This window comes from Molothrus ater, chromosome 2 (genome assembly GCF_012460135.2).
Source record: "Molothrus ater isolate BHLD 08-10-18 breed brown headed cowbird chromosome 2, BPBGC_Mater_1.1, whole genome shotgun sequence".
NCBI classification, from domain to species: domain Eukaryota; kingdom Metazoa; phylum Chordata; class Aves; order Passeriformes; family Icteridae; genus Molothrus; species Molothrus ater.
The window spans coordinates 82,955,307-82,976,068 of record NC_050479.2 but is presented as its reverse complement, the minus strand read 5'-3'; the positions used below and the strand labels follow the sequence as shown (position 1 = coordinate 82,976,068).

The window sequence follows — 20,762 nt, the reverse complement described above, 5'->3', positions numbered from 1 at the left end:
TTTTACTACTCTGAAGTCTTCTGACATTGTGTATGAAATTCCTAATGCCCTCTGCTAGAAGACAGCTCTGCTATGCATCAGGAAAGGTGACAGAGGACATGTCTGCATGCAGTAACTTCTGTTTTAAGAGGAAATTAGACCTGGGGCAAACTTGTAGTGTCACATCTGGGTTTCTGAAAGCATAATTTCTAAAGAGAAATGATTTGGCACAAGAAATATTAAGGGAGTAGAAAAATTTAAATTGGAAGAGAAGAGTATGAACCTCTGTCATCCCTAATATGCAGAGCTTCATTTTCACTTTTTTTTTCCCCATTTTTATCCCATCCCTTCCTTCATCTTGTGCTTCTTTTTTTTCTCGCTGTTCCCTTCTGTGCAACATTTCTTTGTCAGGATAAGTGACTGTTCTAGAATCATTGCACTATATTCTTGCCATTGACTTAGATGTTCCAAGGAAGCATTTAGCTTTTAAGAAACTCAGATTTCATCTTTAACACTCAGGACCAAGAGGTAGAGTTTTAATTTTTTTATTGTAGAAAAAAAATTTTATGAAGCATCGTAACTAGTAGAAAATAACATAACTAGAAATCTACTTACTCTGCAGTGGTGGGACAGCACCTTGAATCCTGTGTTCAGTTTTGGGCCCCTCACTCCAAGAAGGACATTGAGGGGCTGGAGCGTGCCCAGAGAAGGGCAATGGAGCTGGGGAAGGCTCTGGAGCACAAGCCTGATGAGGAGTGGCTGAGGGAGCTGGGAGTGTTTATCCTGGAGAAAAGGAGGCTCAGGGGGACCTTATTTCTTTCTATAAATACCTGAAAGGAGGAGGCTGCAGTGAGGTGAAGGTTTGTCTCTTCTCTCAGATAACAAGCAATAGGATAAGAGAAAATTACCTCAAGTTTCATCAGGGGAGATTTAGTCAAATACTAGGAAAAAATTCCTCATGGAAAGCCTTGCCAAGCATCAGAACAGGCTGTCCAGGGAAGTGGTTGAGTCACTGTTCCTGAGGCATTTGCAACATGTGTAGATGTGGTGCTTATGGATATGGTTGGACTCGATAATCTTTCCAACCTCATCGATTCCGTGATTCTGTTCTGTGATAATCTTTCAATCTGTCACAGACTGTGTTCTGCCCTGACCAAAAAAGAAGTCTTAATGTCTTCTGGTGGTGTGCTGACTCTTAGTTTTGTGAGAGTGCCCATGGGTTTTCTCTAAAGGTATTCTTTGTTGCATTAAGAGGAAGAACATTAGTCCATTTCCCATTGTTTAGAGGGAAGAATGAAAAATTAGGTCCTTACAAAACCTTAGGTCTTCCATCTACTTAAAGAATAGTGAGATCTGAGGGCCTACAATTTATATCTTCTGGACTGAATAGCAGACATTTAGATTCCTGTCTTTTCTCTTATTCTGGTCATTAAAGAGTATGTCTTGGCATCATGTAGCTATGTAAGATAATTAGTTGTGCTGGGGATGGGAAATGGTTGCTTGTACAGTCAGCCAAATCAATATCTGCTGTTGCCTTGTGCTAATAAAAACAAAACTACCTAACTTAGATTCTCAGCTGCAGCTCTGCTCCTGTACCCACAGCTGTGGAATGTTAACAAATAAACCTTTAAGTGATTGTTTCATATCTTAAGTATTTCATTTTTAACTTGTTCCATCTCCTGCCCATTTCACTGGAAACAGTTCTGCAAACCCTGAATACTAATCTTTCCATCCATCTTCCCATTCTTACCAGGAAGGCATTATTTATGACTGAACTGTATTTGTATTTTAAATGGCCCTGTCATCACGTTTTATGACTACTGTGTGTATATACTCAGATAGAGGTTGGAGAGAACCAGAATCCACAGCTAACATCCATCTTCACCACAGGTGTGTGAGGGGGAGGTTGACACCCCACGTGTGTGCTGTGAGAAGTTATCCCTTAACAAGGGAAAATTAATGCTCTGTCTAAAGCAAAGCCAGGCTTCTTCCCAAGTGCTGCTTAAGTAAAGCAGCACTGTTAAAATTGAAAAAGGAGGCAAACTGTCAAAAGTACTGGTGATACTCAGTGCATACAAACAGTTGGCAAGGTGTTTGAAACCACCATCTGTTTCGGTACCCAGCATCAAGTGCCATTGCTTGCGATGTCGGGGAGCCATGTCATAAAAGTAATATGATTCAACAGCCTAACTGCTCTGTGCTTGCACCCATGTGCCCACTTGTGGCAAGACCATTTCTTCTCATAGAGGCAGAAGAATGACACTTAATGTATGGTTTGGATGTGTTTTGGTTTACCAGAAACCACCCGCTCATTTGCAGCAAGAAGCTTCTTGTAAAATCTGCTCTGAACTGATTATCTCTGTCTGTGATAATATTGCTGCTCAATGGCATGCATCTCTCTGTCCTTGTAATGTAGCACTTCAGTGAGCAAGCTAAAGTATGTATTACTCCTGTGAGGAGACAGCAGCTGGGACTTCCAATTCTTCTAAAGCAGCTCAGCTTGTAGCACTTCTGTAAAATGCAGCCCTCGTTATGGTTACAGTAAAATATTCATAATCATAAACTCCCTTGGTACCAGTACAGCCCTAATAAACCTGTTATTGGCAATGTATGGCAGACTGCTGCCTGATGGAGCTGTAAGGAAATGGCTTGCAGTCTGGCCATTGCTGTATTTGAGGGTTTGGATAGATCTGCAAATGCATGCAAATGGTTAAACTGTATTTCTGATTAGAATCAGGATTAGGTATTTGGCAAGATTTATTCTTCCCGATCTAACATTTTCAGTGGGTGGAGAAAATTACCTCCCTATTGCTTTGTCATTATTTCTTAAATGAACAATGTATTCTATTTTTTTTCCTTTAAGTGGGATGAATTGGGGCTTTTTATTAATCCCTAATTTTCCTGAATAAATAGTTCAGTAAAGCTGCTAATGTTGATGATAAAAGTCATAAAAAGGAAGTTTTATTGCTTAATGAGTATTTCCTTTGATTTTCTCAGCTTCTGAATATACATAAGACTATATAAGTAGTTGTTTGGGAGAATGTACCCTTTTTTGGTGTAGTGCAATGATTTCAAATTATGCTTATTCTCTTCATAAAAGCATGGGAGCAGAGTGGGAGAAGTGTTTATGCATATACTGTTTATGCATATACTATGTAAGATTTTTTTCTTCTGTTCCTTTAACATTTATAGTGTTGGTTAAGCTGTGTAATGATGTCGCTTCTCCTTTTCGTCACGTTTTTTTTTTCCTATCATTGTTTCCTTACAATGGTTTTGCAGCTAGAAACAAGGTCTCTGACTTCTTCCTAAATATTTCAGGCCATGTTTCTTCCTTCTCTTGTCTACCCTTCTCTCTGCTTTTGGACATCATCATCGCACAAATAGGGAGAATGGTGAGGGTCTGCTATATGGCATAATGAAGGTTTTCTCACCTTGGAGAGTCCATCTTACTATCAGCCTAGATTTCTGAGAGCTAAAGTGATGTTATGGAAAGACAGCTCTTCTATAGTAACCATATTCTAAATGAGACATGAATTTACTCTATCTTGTGGTCTTAAAACTTTCTGGCTGCCAGGATTAATTAAATACTTGAATTGGAAGTAGTTAGGAACTATTCCCTTCCCAGAAATACCACCAGTTACCAAATATTTTGTCAGAAGGTTTTAGATGTCAAGCAAGAATCAATCATACACCTTGGAGTTACCTTGAAAAAAGCCCTCACTATCTAAGAATTTCAATTTAGTTAACCAACTTACCATTTTAAAACGTGTCGAGGAATTCTTTGAACTCCCTGTAATCTTAACAGAACTGAGGAGTATGTGCCTTCAGGCTCAAAGCTTGAGCAGTGCCATCCAGGTACAGTGCCTTGGATGTTCTAAGTTAAGTGGGAGTAGAATATTTTCCCTTTTGATTTTATGTGCTCTGGAGAAAATAGTTTCAGCCATTCTCTGAAAATCCTGGGGCAGAAATGGTGTTTCCTTGGCCCCAAGAGCCCTATACTAAATTGCTCTGCCTTTATTTCCTTTACCATTAATCAATTAATTTTGGATTGCTCCTTACTGTGGAATAGCAGAGTAGAAATTATTCCTGCATGTGTGCATTCCAAATCCAATGCTGCAGGCAGGACAGCAGTGGTTCTCCTGATGTTGGTATCTCCACACTTGTAGGTGGGAGGGCACTGGGCAGGACTTGTCTTCTAAGTGCTATCAAATACAGCACATAACTGTAAACCTTGTAGTTTACAGCCTTGATACTGCATCTGACTGGGAGGAACATCTGGTTTGTCATATGTCTGGAGAGAGAAGAGTGAGCTTCTGCTTATTGTTTAGCCATTATAACTGAGGAGAGATGCAGGGGTTAAAGCTGAAGTGTGTGACAAAAGGAAAATAGTGCATTGCTGTTTTGCTGCAAAAATAGATGTTCAAAGGCACTTTCCAACTCCTAATGCAGAATAGCATGCAATTAAAGAAGAGGGAAAAGTGTGCTTAGGTAGGGCAGAAGTTTGGAATTTGGAAAAAAATCTATCAGGTTTCTGTTTTGTGAAGGCATTATCAAAGAAAAACAGAAGCCCTTGACTGAGTCTTAAATCCTTCAGCAGAGCATGTGTGACATCAGCAAGTGAACTGAGCAGCTCTGATGCCTGTCTGTTGTGAACTGAAACTAGGTAGCAAAAATATCTCTGAATAGACCCCGATCACAAGAACAAAGTAAAATCAATTTTCCTTTCATATCTTAATTTCCCTGAAACACATGAAACACCTGTTCTTTCACCTTAACAGTTAATACACATTTCTATTTTTGGCACTTTTGTACCCCTTTGCTTTCCTGCAGTGCTGTGTATCTCATTTTCGAACTGCTGCTGCCTCTGTTGCATGCTGGCAAATCGAAGAGAACCAAGGAGTTAAATTTCAGAACAGGAGAAGAGGAGGTGAGCTGTCTGCTACAGTAGTTTACTGCAGCTTCCTTTCATACTGACACATATGTAGTTTGTGGTGACAGTGCTAAAGAACTGCAGACAGGCACTTAGCAGACTGGATGTGAGCTGGATACAAAGATGCCTCACCCTGGACTTCCTGCTGGCAGTATGTAAATACACCTGCAGACTGGCCACACTGGGTGGTTTGTTTTTTTTTTTTTCAGAAGGCAGCATGAGAGGACTTGACAAAGCAACAGCATAGTTAAGACCTCAACCAGCATTAGATCTGTATCTCAGTTGTGGGGGAAGTTGTGTGTTGTTTTTTTTTTTTTGGTGTGTCTGTGCTGCATATTCAGACTGAAATCTTCATCACTACAATGTTTGCCTCTATCTGGTATGCCAAGAAGCTGGGACGCAGGTTTGTGCATAACGCCAGGAAAGCAAAAGCAGAGAAGGTACGTTCCTAGTGGGAATATAAAGCCTTATGTCTCATGCAAGCTGCCTGCTGGCATCCTGTTGTGTGTCTGCTTAGCTTTTTAAAATACCATGAAAAATGACCTATTGCTATTCCTGATTTCATGCGAGAATCCTTCAATATTTTGCATACTATTAAATACCAGGGAAAAGAACCTTTAAAAAGTCCTTATGTCCTCTTTTGATTGTTTTTCTCCCCAAGATAAACAGCTGTACTTCTGGTATGTCTGTGTTAAGGAGCACTCCAGTGAACTTGTTGCTGTGCTGCATTATTTTTCCTCGTACCATATTAGGCTCTTAAACAGCCGCTGATTGTTTGCTGCTTATATGTTTTTTTCCTAGTGTGGTACTAATGAGGATGGAATAACATGTTAAGCATTTATAATGTCTGAGAATTTTGTTTCATGGTACTTGTTGAAACTGTGCTGCAGCGTGGATGCCTTTTATTTAAAAAAGGTATAGGTATGTAAAAATGGTCAGTAGTATATTTCAGTATTTTTCTGTCATAAAATTGAACTGTATTTAACTGGCTGTTTTCTGACAGCCCTTGTAGGTAAGAGTCTTCTGCCCTCTTTCTCCCTCAGCAAAACTTAAACAGTTTTAGAATTTGCAGTAATGATAATTAGGGGATATCAAGGCAATTGTATTTTGTTTTAAGCATAGAAAACATTTAGTTAGTGGACCTGCAATCCAATTTTTTCTACATTACCAGACAAACCATTTTCAAAATGGGACCAATTCCTCTTTCATAAACTCAGATTTAGATTGGGGTGAAAAAACTTCAATGTGATGTTATAAAGTTATCTCATTAGTCTAATAATGATGGCTTCCTCTTTTCCTTGTTGTCTTTGATGTAGTCAAAGACTTGCTAAACGGGCTGCTTTATTATGTCTTTAATATGTCTTATGCTATGTAACACAGCCACCAATCCACTAAGCAACTATCATTGCCTGAATTCCTTTGTAACTGGGAAAGTCTTTCACTTGAAGAAAATTATTAGCAAAAATATATTATACTTGTGTTAGAGGGGAGGAGAGAGGTTTGCTTTTTCTGCAAAATATTCCCAATGGTTAAAAAGGTGCTGTGTGGAAATTTTGAAATTTAAATATGCAAGTCATTGGGAAGTTACTTAAGTGGTAGTGATTTATATATTTCACATCATATACATGAGGGGGAAATAGAAATGCAGAGAGCTATACATGGGACTGTCAAACTTTCTCTGTCATCAATCACATTTCCATAAAGAGAGCATCATATGAACTCTCCTGCTGTTTGCATATTGCTATGGGAGGAAAAAAAGTTGCAGCCTGGATCTTCCTTAGTCCTGAGGGGCTCCCTCCAGAGGAATATTTGCTCTCAGGCTTCCTCCAAGATGACAGAGGCAGGATGAGTGGACACATTCCACTCCTGACACAGTGGGGCTCACTCAGCAGCTTTAAAAACAGATTTGGTGTGCACTGCTTAAAGCATATATGGTCATAGATTATTTCAATAACCTTGAAAAATTTCATAAAGCAATGCCAGAGTATTCACTGAGAAAATATTTTCTTCTCTGCAGTCTTGCAGCACCAACTAAAAGAATGCTTTTAAAAAATGGTCTATTTTCCTCTTTATTTTAAGTACTTTAAATATTTCTGCATAGATTTATTATATTGCTACTTGTTCATCCCTGTAGGACTTTCAAAATAACCGACAACTTAGGTCCATGCTATTTAAGCTTTCAAGCTATGCTTAACAGTTTTTAGGGAAAAGCTTTTCCATATTACTTGAGCATGCTATTATCATATTTGCATGGGAATTCTTTTTTTGCAAGAAGACAGTAAATATGCAATAAACACCTTGCAAAATGTTTACTTATTGACTTACATAAAAAATAAAATTTCTTTCTTGGATGTTTATTCTGCAGGCAGGGCTCATTTATAATTTTTTTTCCCCCTGCAAATTAAACTCTAGCAAATGCAGAAAATCCCATTCCTAGCAGGATGCTATTTCAATAAGTGCTATTAATGATTGGAAGCTGATGAACACTGACATCTTCAGTGCAATATCTCGGTTCCAGGAGAACACAGATAGAATATATATCTATCACAAAGTAAATCCAAAATACCATTTAAGTTCATGTCTTGTTTTTGTTTTGACCTTTTTTTAATGGTTGAATGATCAAATTATTAAGCAATTTTACCTTTTTTTTTTCTCCCTTAGAAGAATAATTAGCTGTTTTTCTCCATGTGCATGATCTGAATGATACATTGTTTTCTTAATGTGCTTTTGGAGGTAGTAACATACAGCAGTATTTTCTAATACCGCATGTGTGCAAAAAAAATTTACTTGCAGTAAAGATCTGGATAGTAGAAATAGAAGACTGGGGCTCCAAAACAGATTTTTCTGTTATGCTTTACTTCTTTGCATGAGTATAAATCAAGAATTTTTAAGGACTATTTCTAAGAAAAAGAAATTTTGTATGAGCCTATTTGTTTTCACAGGTTAAGAAAGAAAATGGAGGATGGGTACAACATCCCAAATGGGGGATTGTGCACACACATATGCACAATCTGGCAGTATAGCTCCATAAAATGTCAAAACTTTGGGCCTGAATTGTGCAGAGAGAGGACATGAACTTCGATCTGCCTTGAATTCCACCAGGATCTCCTCCCAGGTGCCTGTTCAGGGGAGCAGAGTTTCCAAGGTGTGAAGAGTGCTGTGCTGGGGATGCACACAAGGGCAAGGGGAAGGAAGGTGTCCCTGCCCAGGTCAGGGAGGTTGGAACTAGGTAATCTTTAAGGTGCCCTAAAACCCAAGCCATTCCACTGTTCTGTGGTGACTAGGGCAGTCCTTGGTGGGGAGAGATAAGGTGGCATTGATGTTACAGTTTGGTGCTCCTGTGTGAGGGTGTTTGGTTGTAGCCACGTGGGTGAGCTTGGCCCACAGTGGCTCCAGAGCTCTGCATCTTGTCCAAAGCTGGAGCTCCTGTCCCCATCCCCCCCATGTCACCATACCTTTCCACTCGTCTCCCCATACCTGGCATATGGCAATCCTTGCTCCAGGGGGACTGCCATGCAACTTGTCTTTAAGTGCATTTAGGGGATGCAGGGTTGTGGCCTGCTGACTGTAGCAGAAACTAAGAGGGTTTAACTCTTGTTTAAGGCTTTGAAGGCCTTCGGTTTAGGTAATCCTAAGTTTCTTAGACAATGGGAAGGATTATAGGGGAGATAGGAAGGAGTATGACGGACATGGTGGTTAAGATAGCAATTGTGATGCTGGTTGGTTTGTTAGTTTGTCATTGTTTTATGTGGTTTGTAGTGTGCGGGGGGAGTGTAACAGTTGTGCAGTATGCGAGCAGGAGATAGAAAAATAGGCTTAGTAGGGAGAGGAGGGAGATGAGCATGGCGTAGATCTGCATGTTGTTGGTACTTTGCAACCTGCAGCATTGAAGCCAAGGACTGGGGCTTGGAGGAGCTGGAGAACTGATCTTGAACCTTGGGGAAAAGGGGAAAGGATATCAGCAAGCAGCAGAGTTGGGAGACCAAAGGAAAGAGGTGGGTTTACTTTTCTAAGAGAGAGAACTCTCTGGTAGTTCCTGGGCTTGCTTTCTTATCTCCCTCACCGGTACGTGCTGTTGAGTGCAGCACCACTGCTCCTGCCCTGCCTTTTCAGTTCTTGCTTCCCCTCCAGCCCAGCATTTCCTTGGAGTCTGTGCTTAGATGAGTGGAAAGGCTCTGTCTCATTAACACCCACATACAACTTAAGAGCGTCAGTGTTCAAGGCCAGGTTGGATGGGGCTCTGAGCACCCTGGGCTAGTGGAAGGTGTCCTGGCCCATGGCAGGGGGGTTGGAATGAGATGACCTTTAAGGTCCTCTCCAACTCAAGCCACTCTAGGCTTCCATGACTTCCTGGTAAATATTAGGCTTCTATAAACCAAACATGAACTCTCACTGTTAAAATTTCATCTAGAGAGTGAAAAAGACATCTAGGAATAACAGGATGAATGGCAGCTGTAGGTGTCTTAAATGGTTCTTCCGAGTTGACTGGTGTGCACCAGTATTTCTATTTGAGTCATACTTTTATGATATATTTTACAAACTTGTTTTAATTCTGAACTGAGCCAAAATATTTTGAAAAATCTTCAAATTTGGAAAGTTTTATTCCTTTTTTTTTTTTTTTTGTTCTAACCAGTCCTGGCTAAAACTTCTTGTAACTAAAATGGGATGCCTATTAATTGCTCTTAATGTTCTCATTTTGCCATTTTTTGCCAAATTTTAAGCATATTTCTTTACTTTTTTTTATTATTAGACTAAATCATAAACTCTTTCCAGTATATACAGCACTTTTTATCTACAAATTCTATCTCAATCTGGTTGCCTTGGCTTGTTTGCTAGTGTTACTCTTCCCTTCAAGTAGTGAGACATTTAGTGTACAGGGCTGCCACTAAAGTTGTCTGAAAACAGTTGAACTTCTTTCAAGTCATCTCTGGTCTTACCTTTTTTATTGCTTTGAGTTTGTCACATGAAAGGATTATTTTTATGAGAGTAAACATGATCACTTCAACCTTGGAACTAAAATAACTTTAGGCAAAGATTGATGTCTTGAATTTTTCCCATTAAACCACAATCAAGCAGAAATCGAGAGATGTTAACTGCATGTGGTTATGCTATAGAGATAAGTATTCTAAATGGTTGGAAGAGGTACAGAAAAGTAACTGAACAATTAATCATGTTGATCTGAGAGAATGAACTAAAGTTCTGATAATTCTTCACTGTATTGGTAGAATTCGGGTTTCAAGGGTCAGTATCAAAAGTGGGAAAAGACTTGCCAAAGTTACCACATAACTTAATTTTAAAATTGGAAGTTCAGGACTGGTTTTCATGCTTGTTCAGAAGTGGAACATATTGCAACCAGGATACCCAAATTCTGAACACTGTAGAATTAGTTATGTGGGTGAGGTTTTAAATCTAAAGATAACAGTCAATTTAAAATGAGGTTTCTCCTTGTAGATTATTTTAGGGAGCAAAGCAACAGGGCCCATGTAAAGTGTTTAAATAAGTTGATCTTCACTATTCTGTACTGTTAGAATTCTTTTTCTAGTTTTTAGAAATCAAATTACTCCTAAAGTGTTTTCTAAGTTCTAAGAATTATGTCTTGTATTTGAACCATATGTATTTACACCATAGGGTTTAGTTCATTGTTCCAGTTTAATTAAGTTATTAGTTTAATGATTCAAGATAGAAGCAACTTAAAAAAAAGATAGGGTTATATGTAATGACTAAATAGAATGAAGTTTTTGGACTGTCAATTGTAAATAAAAATAAAGATGACCCAGAAATCCCATTCACAACTAAGCAGTATAATTTTAAATGAGTACTTTTGAATGTATTGTAGTGCAGACTAGATAAGTAGAACATAGACCAACAGTTTTTCTTTCTTGTTTTGGGTAAATCAAGAGCCCTTGACTGTCAGCCTACAATTAAATATTTGCAAAAGACCCAAAAAATATGCTTTAAGAAGTTAAAACTGGGATGTGTAACAAGTAAACAAGTACAACGTCTATAAATGCATATTTTATAATTTTTTCAAAAGTATTCTGGCAATAACAACAATCAAGTCTTCATATCAAGATGACACTTGAATTTAGATAGTTCTCATATTTGTATTTAGCACAGCTAATTGCAGGGTGGGCAGTTCTAGGATATGTATTCTTATTTCATTTTTGCTTTGTTGATAAGTAGCTACCCATAATTTAATTTGAAAGAGATAAGAAATTAACTGGAAGCAGTAATTATTCACAACAAAGAATAGAAAATCTGTCATTAAGAAATCATAAAATATATTTGGAGATAAACATTATTTTTACATCTGTATATAATTCCAAAGAGGAGAAACTCTCTTTTTCCTTCACTGCATTCCTTAGATTTCTTAAGGAGTCCTCTCTTTCAAACAAGAGCTTACCAAATCATTTACAGTCCACTGGGGTTGTGATGAAGTGATAAAACTTGCAGCTCTCATTATTGCCTTGGCTAAAGGTGAAGTGACTGCATCTCTAAGGGACATCTCATGTAGCTGCCACATGCTGTAAGGGCAATGGACAGTTTTATTTGTGTTTGGGCAGCCAAGGGCCCTCGTGTTCCAAGTTCAATGGGATGACAAAAGTGTGTCACTTATTTGCAGAATTACCTGTTCGAACAGATGCCGGAGTTGTCTCAGCCCCCTGGAGGAATCTTTTCAGATGGACTTTCTCAGTGCTCTATTTTACAGTTTTATGGGGAAATCTTTTCACACATAACTGTGTGAAGAAAAATATGCAAGCGTTCCAGTATCCAGAGCTAGCTGGTTTTTGCTTTAGCACAGCTCAGTTGGAATTCTAAGACATTTTCTGATATTATGATTTAATCCAGAAAAATATAGCTACTCAGGTTGGATTTTTTTTCCTTTTTTTCCTTTGCATTTTGTTATAATCCCATATGCACTAAGATTATAATATATAACAGGAGGGATAAGCTGCCTAAGTAGGGATTTATTTTAACTCACTGCCACCTCACAATCACTATAGTAGTAATAATAAATAAATTCAACTAACCTTGAAAAAATGCAAGAATGATGTTTTAAAATAAGATACAGATCAAAAGTAAACTACTGAAGTTAATCCCTTGAAATACTTAATTTCAAAGTAGTCTTTTCTTTTTTCTAAGTGTGTTTTATTTTTTTCTTCTGTGAGGGGTTTTGTTCTTGCACCTGGCCAGGCCCAGCACTATCTGTAGCAATTAATGAGCAATAAGCAGTAGTCCTGGTTAAGTTAGTTGGTGTTTTTTAATTTTTTTTTTTTTTAAATTAAAGACATACTTGTTAACCAGCTATGGATGAGGTCTTTGTGAAGAATATCTTCTCTCCTTCTCTTCAGTCTAATCTAAGAGAGCTCTAGCCTTAGCTGGCTGCCATACATTGGTGATGCCTCTCCCTTTCCCCCATGCATTATTCTGGCATGCACTGCTCTGTGCCTGTCAGCTACCACCCACAGATGTCTCTAGCATGGCACTGAAAACAGTTCTTTTCCCTTTGCCATTTTAGCCAGTGCCGTGATCATTTTAGAAACAGGTTAAGTAATTTTTCCAGTCATTTTTCATCTTTTTTTGCTTCAGGACAAAACTGAGATGGACAGGAACAATCAGAAAACGACGACGGCTGCATTAACTGCTGCTCTGAGTGCTTAGCTGGGACTCAAATAGAATCAGATTTAATGAATAAGTGGGCTTATTATCATTGGTTACAAACTAACCTGTTTTTCAAAGAAAAGTTTTTCTCATTTTCCATCTTCTGCTTTCATTCAATAAATAATTTATAATTTCCCCCTCCTTTTCTTTGTATAACTACTGCATTTATATTTTGGTCTACACTGTATATCAAGTTCTGTTCAATCCCAGTGTGTAGCATTTTAAATATATTTAACTCATAAGGCACTCATTACTTTATTGGAATAGTTTTATTTCTTTGTATATATATACAGTATTCAAGTATATTATGGAAATGGCTTGTGTGATGTGCAAGCGTGATTTTTTTTTTTTTTTGGTCATTACTTGCCTCTCTGTCCTGCATATGCAATTCAAAACAGTGCATAATGAATAGTTGTTTGATTTGTGTTCTGAACTGCATTTGGCATCACTTGCTGTGTTTGCAAATAGAGATCAGTTTGAAGCACTGACAAGAAACAATCTGTCCTTTGGCATTAGAGTCTCTAAAGGAAACTGAGATGAAAATTTTCATGCTGTTCCTAAGGTAAATTATCAAATTATTCTTTATGTGTTTTTAATATCCTATATGGGCCATTAGAGCCGGTACATATGTAACTTGCTCTCACTGGAAGGCAGCCTGCCAAAGTCATGTGTGTGTAAAAAGCTTTAGTAAAATTTAGAATTATTGCCATGTCATGCGATTCTCAAGACAGTTTATTTTAAATGAGGCACACTTTTCTGTGGTTAAAAAAATTCTCAGCCATACACTACTTAAAATATTGGTGCATATCAGGGAAAGCTTGGTTATAGCTCTAATATATGTTAACAGCTTCAGATGAGCAATTGGAAGGAATCAAGGGACTAGCTAGTACGTGCAGTCTGAGAGCTTTTGTCACGAGGAAGGAGGCCCCAGTACCACGTGAAGCACTCACAATATTTTCTCAAGTGCGAAGCTCTCTTTTTCACAGCAGCTTATGGGTAAACAGCAGAACAAGGTTCTTCATGTTTCCACCACTCCCACCAACCATCCTCTCTCTCCTTTCCCAGTCTGTTCAGAAATAAAATTGTTCAGACACAGATTGTATGTGCAGGTACACAGCTGGCACCACTCTTAGCTCTTCTGAGACAGCACCATGCTGAGTGCCTCTTTGTGTTCTGTATTACTGCGAGGCTGGGCCTTTCTTGAAGATCAGCACTGCAGTAACTTTGTCATTGTTAAACTGGGATTGGATTTGAAAAATAAACTTTGTGGGAAAATGTTATTTCAATCCTAGACTGTGATTTTTTTTCAATTAACTTCAGTCTATCTTTCAGTAAGTGCTTCCATGTTTCATACAGCTATGTTTAAATTGAACATGAATTGATGAATACCAGTGGTATCACTCATCTTACTTCTAAAAAGTTTACCTTACAAGTAACTTTGGGAAGCAAGGTCACATCATTAGGATTCCGCAGCATAATGAGAGGCACGCTACCAATTCTTTAGCCTTGAGACATAAGGAAGATGCAGAAAAATGTGTTTTAGTCCTACTCTAAATAGAATATTCTTTTCCTCTTATCTGTTGAATTATGTATTACATGGCTGTGGTTTTCATAGTTAACAACTTTTTTTAAGATTTTAGGTTCCTTATTTTTGACAAGACGGTCGTGTACTCTTATAAGATAGCAAAAGGTCAGAATATTATGTATTGTTAATAAAAACAAATTGATGGTCAAGAAATATCAATTTGCTGTTTTGAAAGACATGTTCAAGATGAGGTGAAAGTGATCCTGTTGCTACCCTTTGTTTTCCAGACTACATTTATAGCCTGATAATTTCTTTGCTTGGTGTAATAATCTATTCAATAGACCTCCCTCCTAAAATGGGCTATAATGTTATTGTTTTTAATTTTCTCCTGCCTATCTTGCTTTGTTTCTTCATTCTTTGTATCCATCACTGTACAGAAGGGTACAAACCATCCCTTACCTTCCTCTTCTGAAACCTGAGTTATATGAGCTAGAGAGACAATAGGAAGGAATAGATTAAAAAATGAGGAAATAAAACCAGAACTCATTCTCCATATTGCTACACATTTAGCAAATTCTGAAACAATCAACTGCATTTCTTGATTATCTGTTTTGAAAGCTCACCTTTAATTAGATTTGATGTGCATCAACATTTGTTGTTCAGGTTCAACACTGGGAAGGATATATTCATCTTGAGATGGCTTTGCAAAAGCTCTGTGTGCAATTTCCTAAACCGGAAATATAAACAAGTTTTTGGGTTTTTTAGATGAGTCTGGATGTATAAATGCAAATGAATTTAAAATATTGTACCTGGGAGGTTTTGAAAATTGAATATGAAACAAAGAATTGCTAGATATTCGCAAGGAAGTTAAAATGCCATTACTCTAATTAGAGATGTTAGTAAGGAAATCATTGGAGCAAGACTATTACATTGCAAATGTAGAGCCTCAAAGTGCATGGCATTTTCAATTAATTGAATATGCCATTTAAAATATATTTCTGTTGAAACTACAGGAGGGACCAGACCTGTCAGTAAATAGCAAACTGGCTAGCCAAATACATGATTCTTCACTTAACTGGTAAAGGCAAACCCCACAAAAAGGAGCAAGTTTCCTACCAATTGTTCTAAAATTTTACCATTACGGCCCACAATGAAGTTAGGACTATTACTGTTTAAAAGATTGTTTAATTTCAGCAGAACACCTTCAGCTTTGCTACAATTTCTAATTAAATATTTAGTCGTGTAGTAAATTAAGCATGTCATGATCTCTGCAAAGTGGTTCTCCGTTTACTGCTGCATAAATGTTTTACAAGGTGCTGTATTGTTTTGAGTAAATTAATAATGAAGATTTAGATTTTTACTGATTAATAATCTAATTCGCTATTTAGGAGAAATCTAATTTAGGACTTGAAACAAAATTGAGGTAAACATCTTTGGCAGGGATCCCAATTCCCTGACAAAATCACCAAGTGATAAAAAACCAAATCAGGGTAAAAGAAATGAGGAGATTGGAACATCCAGAACAAGTAGCATTTCCCTGTGAAATTTGAAAATGTTCTCTAAACTGCAGTGTACTTGGACTTGGCTTTTCTTGTCTTATCAAATTGTCAGTACAAATATTACACAGCAAATTGCCAGGAATTTTTAAGATAAAGTAAGAGTTTGGCATAAACAAAGAACAACCAAAAATATTCAGATAAAATTAAGGTTTTGGTGGCATTGCAGAAGTATTGTAGTACTGTCTGGAATATTGCTTCTATTTCTGATGCCTATAGAATAACAACAATAGATCTGTTAGGAAGTGTTCAAAACTTGAATGATCCAGATAAGGCATTATGAGGTGTGATGGGAAGAATTCTTCACAGCAAATTTAGGGTCATGCATAGCTGTACTGACACAATTAGATGTGAAAATATGGTAATGAGCAGGCTAGTGAAAACTGCATATTCTAAAATGTGGTTTAAGTGGCTGAGGCTGATCAAATGTAATGTCAAAGTAAAGTACAATTTTCCTTGGGTGCAGCAAGGAAAATCAACTATTAGCAGCAGCTAATAGGGAGAGATGCATCACCTCTTGCTCTTCCTTCTACAAGCTGAAGGAATAAAGTGGGACTTGTGCAGCTACAGGATCTGGGAGCCTCCTTGTGCACTGATGCTCTTAGGAGTGAACAGCTCTGGTTTTGCCATGTGCAGCCATGTCTTCAACTCTTAAAGCTCTGACTTGAGACTCTATAATTAGAGTCAACACTGCACAGATTCAACTGGTTGCCACCTGATGCTGAGATGTAGTTCTTTGCCAAAAATAGTTGTCAGTAAGGGTGCAGATTTTACTTCTTGTACCTAACATTTTTAGTTTATGTATCTTTTCTGTCAGTGGTTTGCTTGTGTCAGTTGTCCTTTTCTGCTTTTAGGAAGTAGAAATTTAGTCCAAGAGCAGAAACACTGGGGTTTAATTTTGGATGTATATAGAAAATGTTATGGTTTTTGTTTTGGAGAATTCCCCCGGGTTCATGTAATAGTTCTTTTGGCCATTCTTCTATTATAAAGTAATTTAAAGTCAAAATTTGGTTCTTTCACAGATTTTCTGATTAGAATGACTTGAGTAGAAACACCATGGTTTATCAGGGATCAGTACCTGTCCTGCTGTGTTTCTTTGTACAAAGAGGTCATATTTGTTGAGTGGAGAGAAGATTATTTTAATTGACATAATTAACTTTTCTTGTGATTATCTTAGGCTCAAAAATGCATTTTGCTCTTTTCCAATTAAAGCTTTTTCTCTGATAGAGCTATACATGCTGTGTGTAATAATGAAGGTAGTTTTGGAAGGACTTAATGTATATAATTGGAAACTAAGATGAGCAAGTCTTCTATCAGCAGGAGGGTAGGAGAGCTGGGCTGTATAATGGAAGTACAGTGTAATGGGATTACCTACAAATTTTAAGCATTGCTTTCATTAAGGAAAATAATGAGCATATTTATTAAATATAGTCTCTGCTTGGGACAATATTTGTTATTGTGAAAAAGCTTTTGTAATTAAGCTAGGGTCTAAAAATGTATTAAACACACTACATCAGTTTCTAGAAAATGCTTTTGTGCATAAAATTTTACTGAAATAGAAAGAGCTTTCACAGCAGAGGCAGTTAGCCAGATATTAGTACAGCTCATATCTAGCACTGACTGTAAATTTTTCTGTGTGCTTTCAATTTAGCCAAGGTCAAATAAAAGAAAATTCATAGTCAAATATGCTTAAACATTTATCTTTTTATGAAAGCTTTTAATAAGTGTACTGTTTTTCATGGTTACATTTAGTGGAAATAAAAGCTACATTTTTTAAGAGTATTTCCTTGCTGAAACTACAGAAATGTGATGTTTTAGGAACTATGGGATGGGTAACTATGACCCAAATTTTGCATGCCGCCACATTAGAATTCTCTAAGGAGTCCTTCTTGTCCTTAAATATGCATCTGTGACAATCTCCATAATAGTAGAAAGTATTTTCATACCATTCAGAGCATTTTAAGTGTGGCTGCTAAGTGGGTGCTTGGGACAAAATATTGTGGTCCCTCTGGATATTCTTCACTTTCTTTTCATTATCATTTTCAAGAATTTCTCTTCAGAAAAAGCCTTAAATTAAAGCTAACCAAATTCTTTACTGAAAGGAGCTTCTTTCACCAAATGTTGCAAACCCTCCCAGGTTACTTTGAGGAGTTCTGCTATGGTCATGCCTCCCAAATACTATTCTTTGGGCAATAACGTGTTTCTTTATCTGAAGGATATATATGGAATAGGATGTGTCTACACTGAGAGTATGAATCTTAGATTTAAAATTTCTTCTATCATACTGCACATATATAAAAATGCAGTTTCTGTTAACTTACACAAAGAGACTTGACGAGGGCAATCGGAACACTAAAGAGTGAGGTGAAAAAGGCACCACTACCTCTGCCATTGCCATGTCCTCTAGCACCAGGTCCCCTGCCCCATTCAGAAGTGGCCTTTCATTATCCCCCTCTTGCTGCTGAATGGCCCATAGAAACCTCTCTTATTGGCTTTCATGTCCCTTGTCAGATTAAGCTCCAAATGGACTTCAGCTTTCCTAACCACATCCCTGCATACTCAGTGTCTCCATATTTCCCCCAGGTCCTTTATCCCTGCTTTCAACTCTTGCAGGCTTCTTTCTTTATAGCTGAGTTTTGTTGGGAGCTCCTTTTTCATCCAAGTAGGCCCCCTGCTATCTCACTTAACTTTGTCTTGTTGGGGATAGTTGATTCTTGAGCTTGGGAGACACAACCTCTGAAAAATAACCAGCTCTCCTGGGCCCTTGTTCTATCCAGGGCTTTATTCCATGGACTTTATTCTTCCAAGCAGATCTCAAGAAAAAAAAAATAGTCATAGATTTGGCTTATGTGCAGTGCTCATTTTCAGGTCCAGTCTCCAGAATCTTTTGCCACACTGAGAACTGACAGAATGATGCCAACTCATCTATATCTGAACAAGTTGTTCTTGAGGGAATGTATAAAAATGGAAAATTTAATCTTGCATACTAGGTAAAAGTGTCAATCTTTAATCACAGCTCTACCTGGTGCCTTCTCAGATGTAGATTTTTTTCTTCCTTTCATTACTGTAAAGAATGATTACATCTCATTCAAGGAAAAATCTTTTGGAAGTAGGAGGCGAAGAAAAAAACCAAGAAAAAAACCTCAATTCATTGTGCAATATTCTCTTATGTTCTCGTGAGAGAAGTTACAGGACATCAAGAAATAGTGACATATAAGATCTGGAATCCATGGTTTAGCAGTAACTCAGTTTTAACCATCCTATCTGCCTTTTTTCAGGATTGTCTCTTTGCCAAGACCTCTCACAAAGAGACTTGCCTTCATATTTGTAACTTAAGAGCAATTTGCAAAATTTGGCAACAGTACATTCCCTTCCCTTTTCCCAGGTGGAGGGCTGTTTAATATTTTCCATTCCAGCTTTCAGCAAGTTCTCCATTATCTTGTGCTTGCTAGTGACATTCCCATGCATCTTTTAAAAATTTCTTTTACTCCCCTGACACCTTCCTTCCTTTCATTATCCTCACGTAAATTTGCCAGGCAAGACCACAAGATAGAAGTTTGCTATTTTTCTTTTTGAATGCAGATTCTGATATTGACAACTGAATGAAGGAGCATTTTTCTCTGTTGAAGTGTTGATGAGGAAAAATTCTATTTTGATTATGACAAAATTAATGAATTGTTTGGGGTTTTTTTTAATGCAGGTTAAAAGCACGACAATGCAGTATTTTTGAAAAGAAATTATATTGTTTATTCTGGGTTGCAACAGAATTAATGAGGGCAGTAGTTTGCTTGTTATTTATCTTTTCTGTTTCATTCTTTATACTGAAGTCCCAGCAACTTTTTATGAAATTCTGTGTCTTAGAATACAGACCATGGAGATGCATGGCTGAAGTTTGTCCACCCAGTTCATCCCTCCTTCTTCCCTTTCCTGCTAATGAAACTGTTCATTCTGACAGCTCATTGGTCCTAATTAAAACACTGCACCACCATCCCCCCCCAAAACAAAACACCACCACAGATTTTATAATTTTTTTTTTCAATCAACTATTGTAGTTTCTGGGGTCAGATTATGACTTTACCAGGAATGTTTAACCCCTCTTATTACAGCTGATTTAGTTGGCTCCAACAGGAAGATGCTATTCCATGTAAAAGGCAGAATTGGATGGCTTCTGGCTTTGTCGTGAGGGCAGTTTCCTGCAGGCTGGATGTGAGGAGTTAGAATTGGTCATATGAAAGAAGATGAGATGTTTCCAGTCATTCAGTCATCAATATTCATTCACTGGCAAAACTTTTTTTTTTTTTTTAATCTTACTTGTCAAAGGTGATGAAGAACTGGAATTGAATGAGAGACTGACGAGAGGAAAAATGAGAAGCAAAATCAGACTTACTTGGTTGATTGCTTCTCTAGATGTGGAGTTTGGTTTTTACCTTTTCCTTCCTCAGTATGAGAAAGCATTATGTTCAGGGGGATAATTTAGGGCTGCCAGTTGGACAGATATTTTCCCCTTTTTTGGAAGCATCTTTAGACACTGCAAAGTGGGCTGCATGGTGAAGTGCTCTGTATACAGATAACATTTCTGGCATCTGTGAGAGCTGAATTAAAAGGGATAAAGTGAAAGACAGAGCTTAGGAACAGGAAAACTGAGTTTAGCTTTGGAGTCATGCCAGCTAAATGCAATTAAATAGATTAGGAGCTAAGAAAAAGACATGAGAAGCTCACTAAAGATGTCAGCTTGAAGAACAGGAAAGGGCAAAATATAACCAGGGGAGATTATACAGAAAAGACAGAGAAAGAGCAAGAACGTTGGAGCATGAACAAACCACAGGCGTGACAAAGACAGGCAGTCACTAAGGGAAACTGGAAATCTGTAAGGTGGGACAGAAATGCATGAAAACATTTCTGAGAATAAAGACTCTGTGCAAATGGCCTTCTATTTATGATGTAGGATCTTGTTAGTAACCTGAGCAAAAATCAGATCAGCAAAATGGAACTCCCAACCTGGGAAGAGCCATGTTGGATGTGTCAGAGAGAAAAGTGAGATGCTGAGAAGGCACAGCAGGATGCTGGATTTTGGAGCTGGCATGTGCGATTTTAAATAAATGACCTGTCC

At 37.7% G+C, this 20,762-nt stretch overlaps 1 protein-coding gene across 24 annotated transcripts in view; it reads left to right on the top strand.

Moving 5' to 3' along the window:
• Positions 1-20,762, top strand: part of DLG2 (discs large MAGUK scaffold protein 2) — a 984,854-nt gene that overhangs the window by 499,491 nt on the left and 464,601 nt on the right. For 2 of the 24 annotated variants that reach the window (XM_036384457.1, XM_036384448.1), the window contains exon 1: positions 5,257-5,349. The exons of the other annotated variants lie outside the window; for them this stretch is intronic. In XM_036384457.1, coding sequence (XP_036240350.1) covers positions 5,272-5,349 — 78 coding nt within the window. In that variant the 5' untranslated portion in view covers positions 5,257-5,271. Of the gene's footprint in view, positions 1-5,256; positions 5,350-20,762 lie in introns of those variants that run through there. 24 annotated transcript variants of the gene reach the window in all.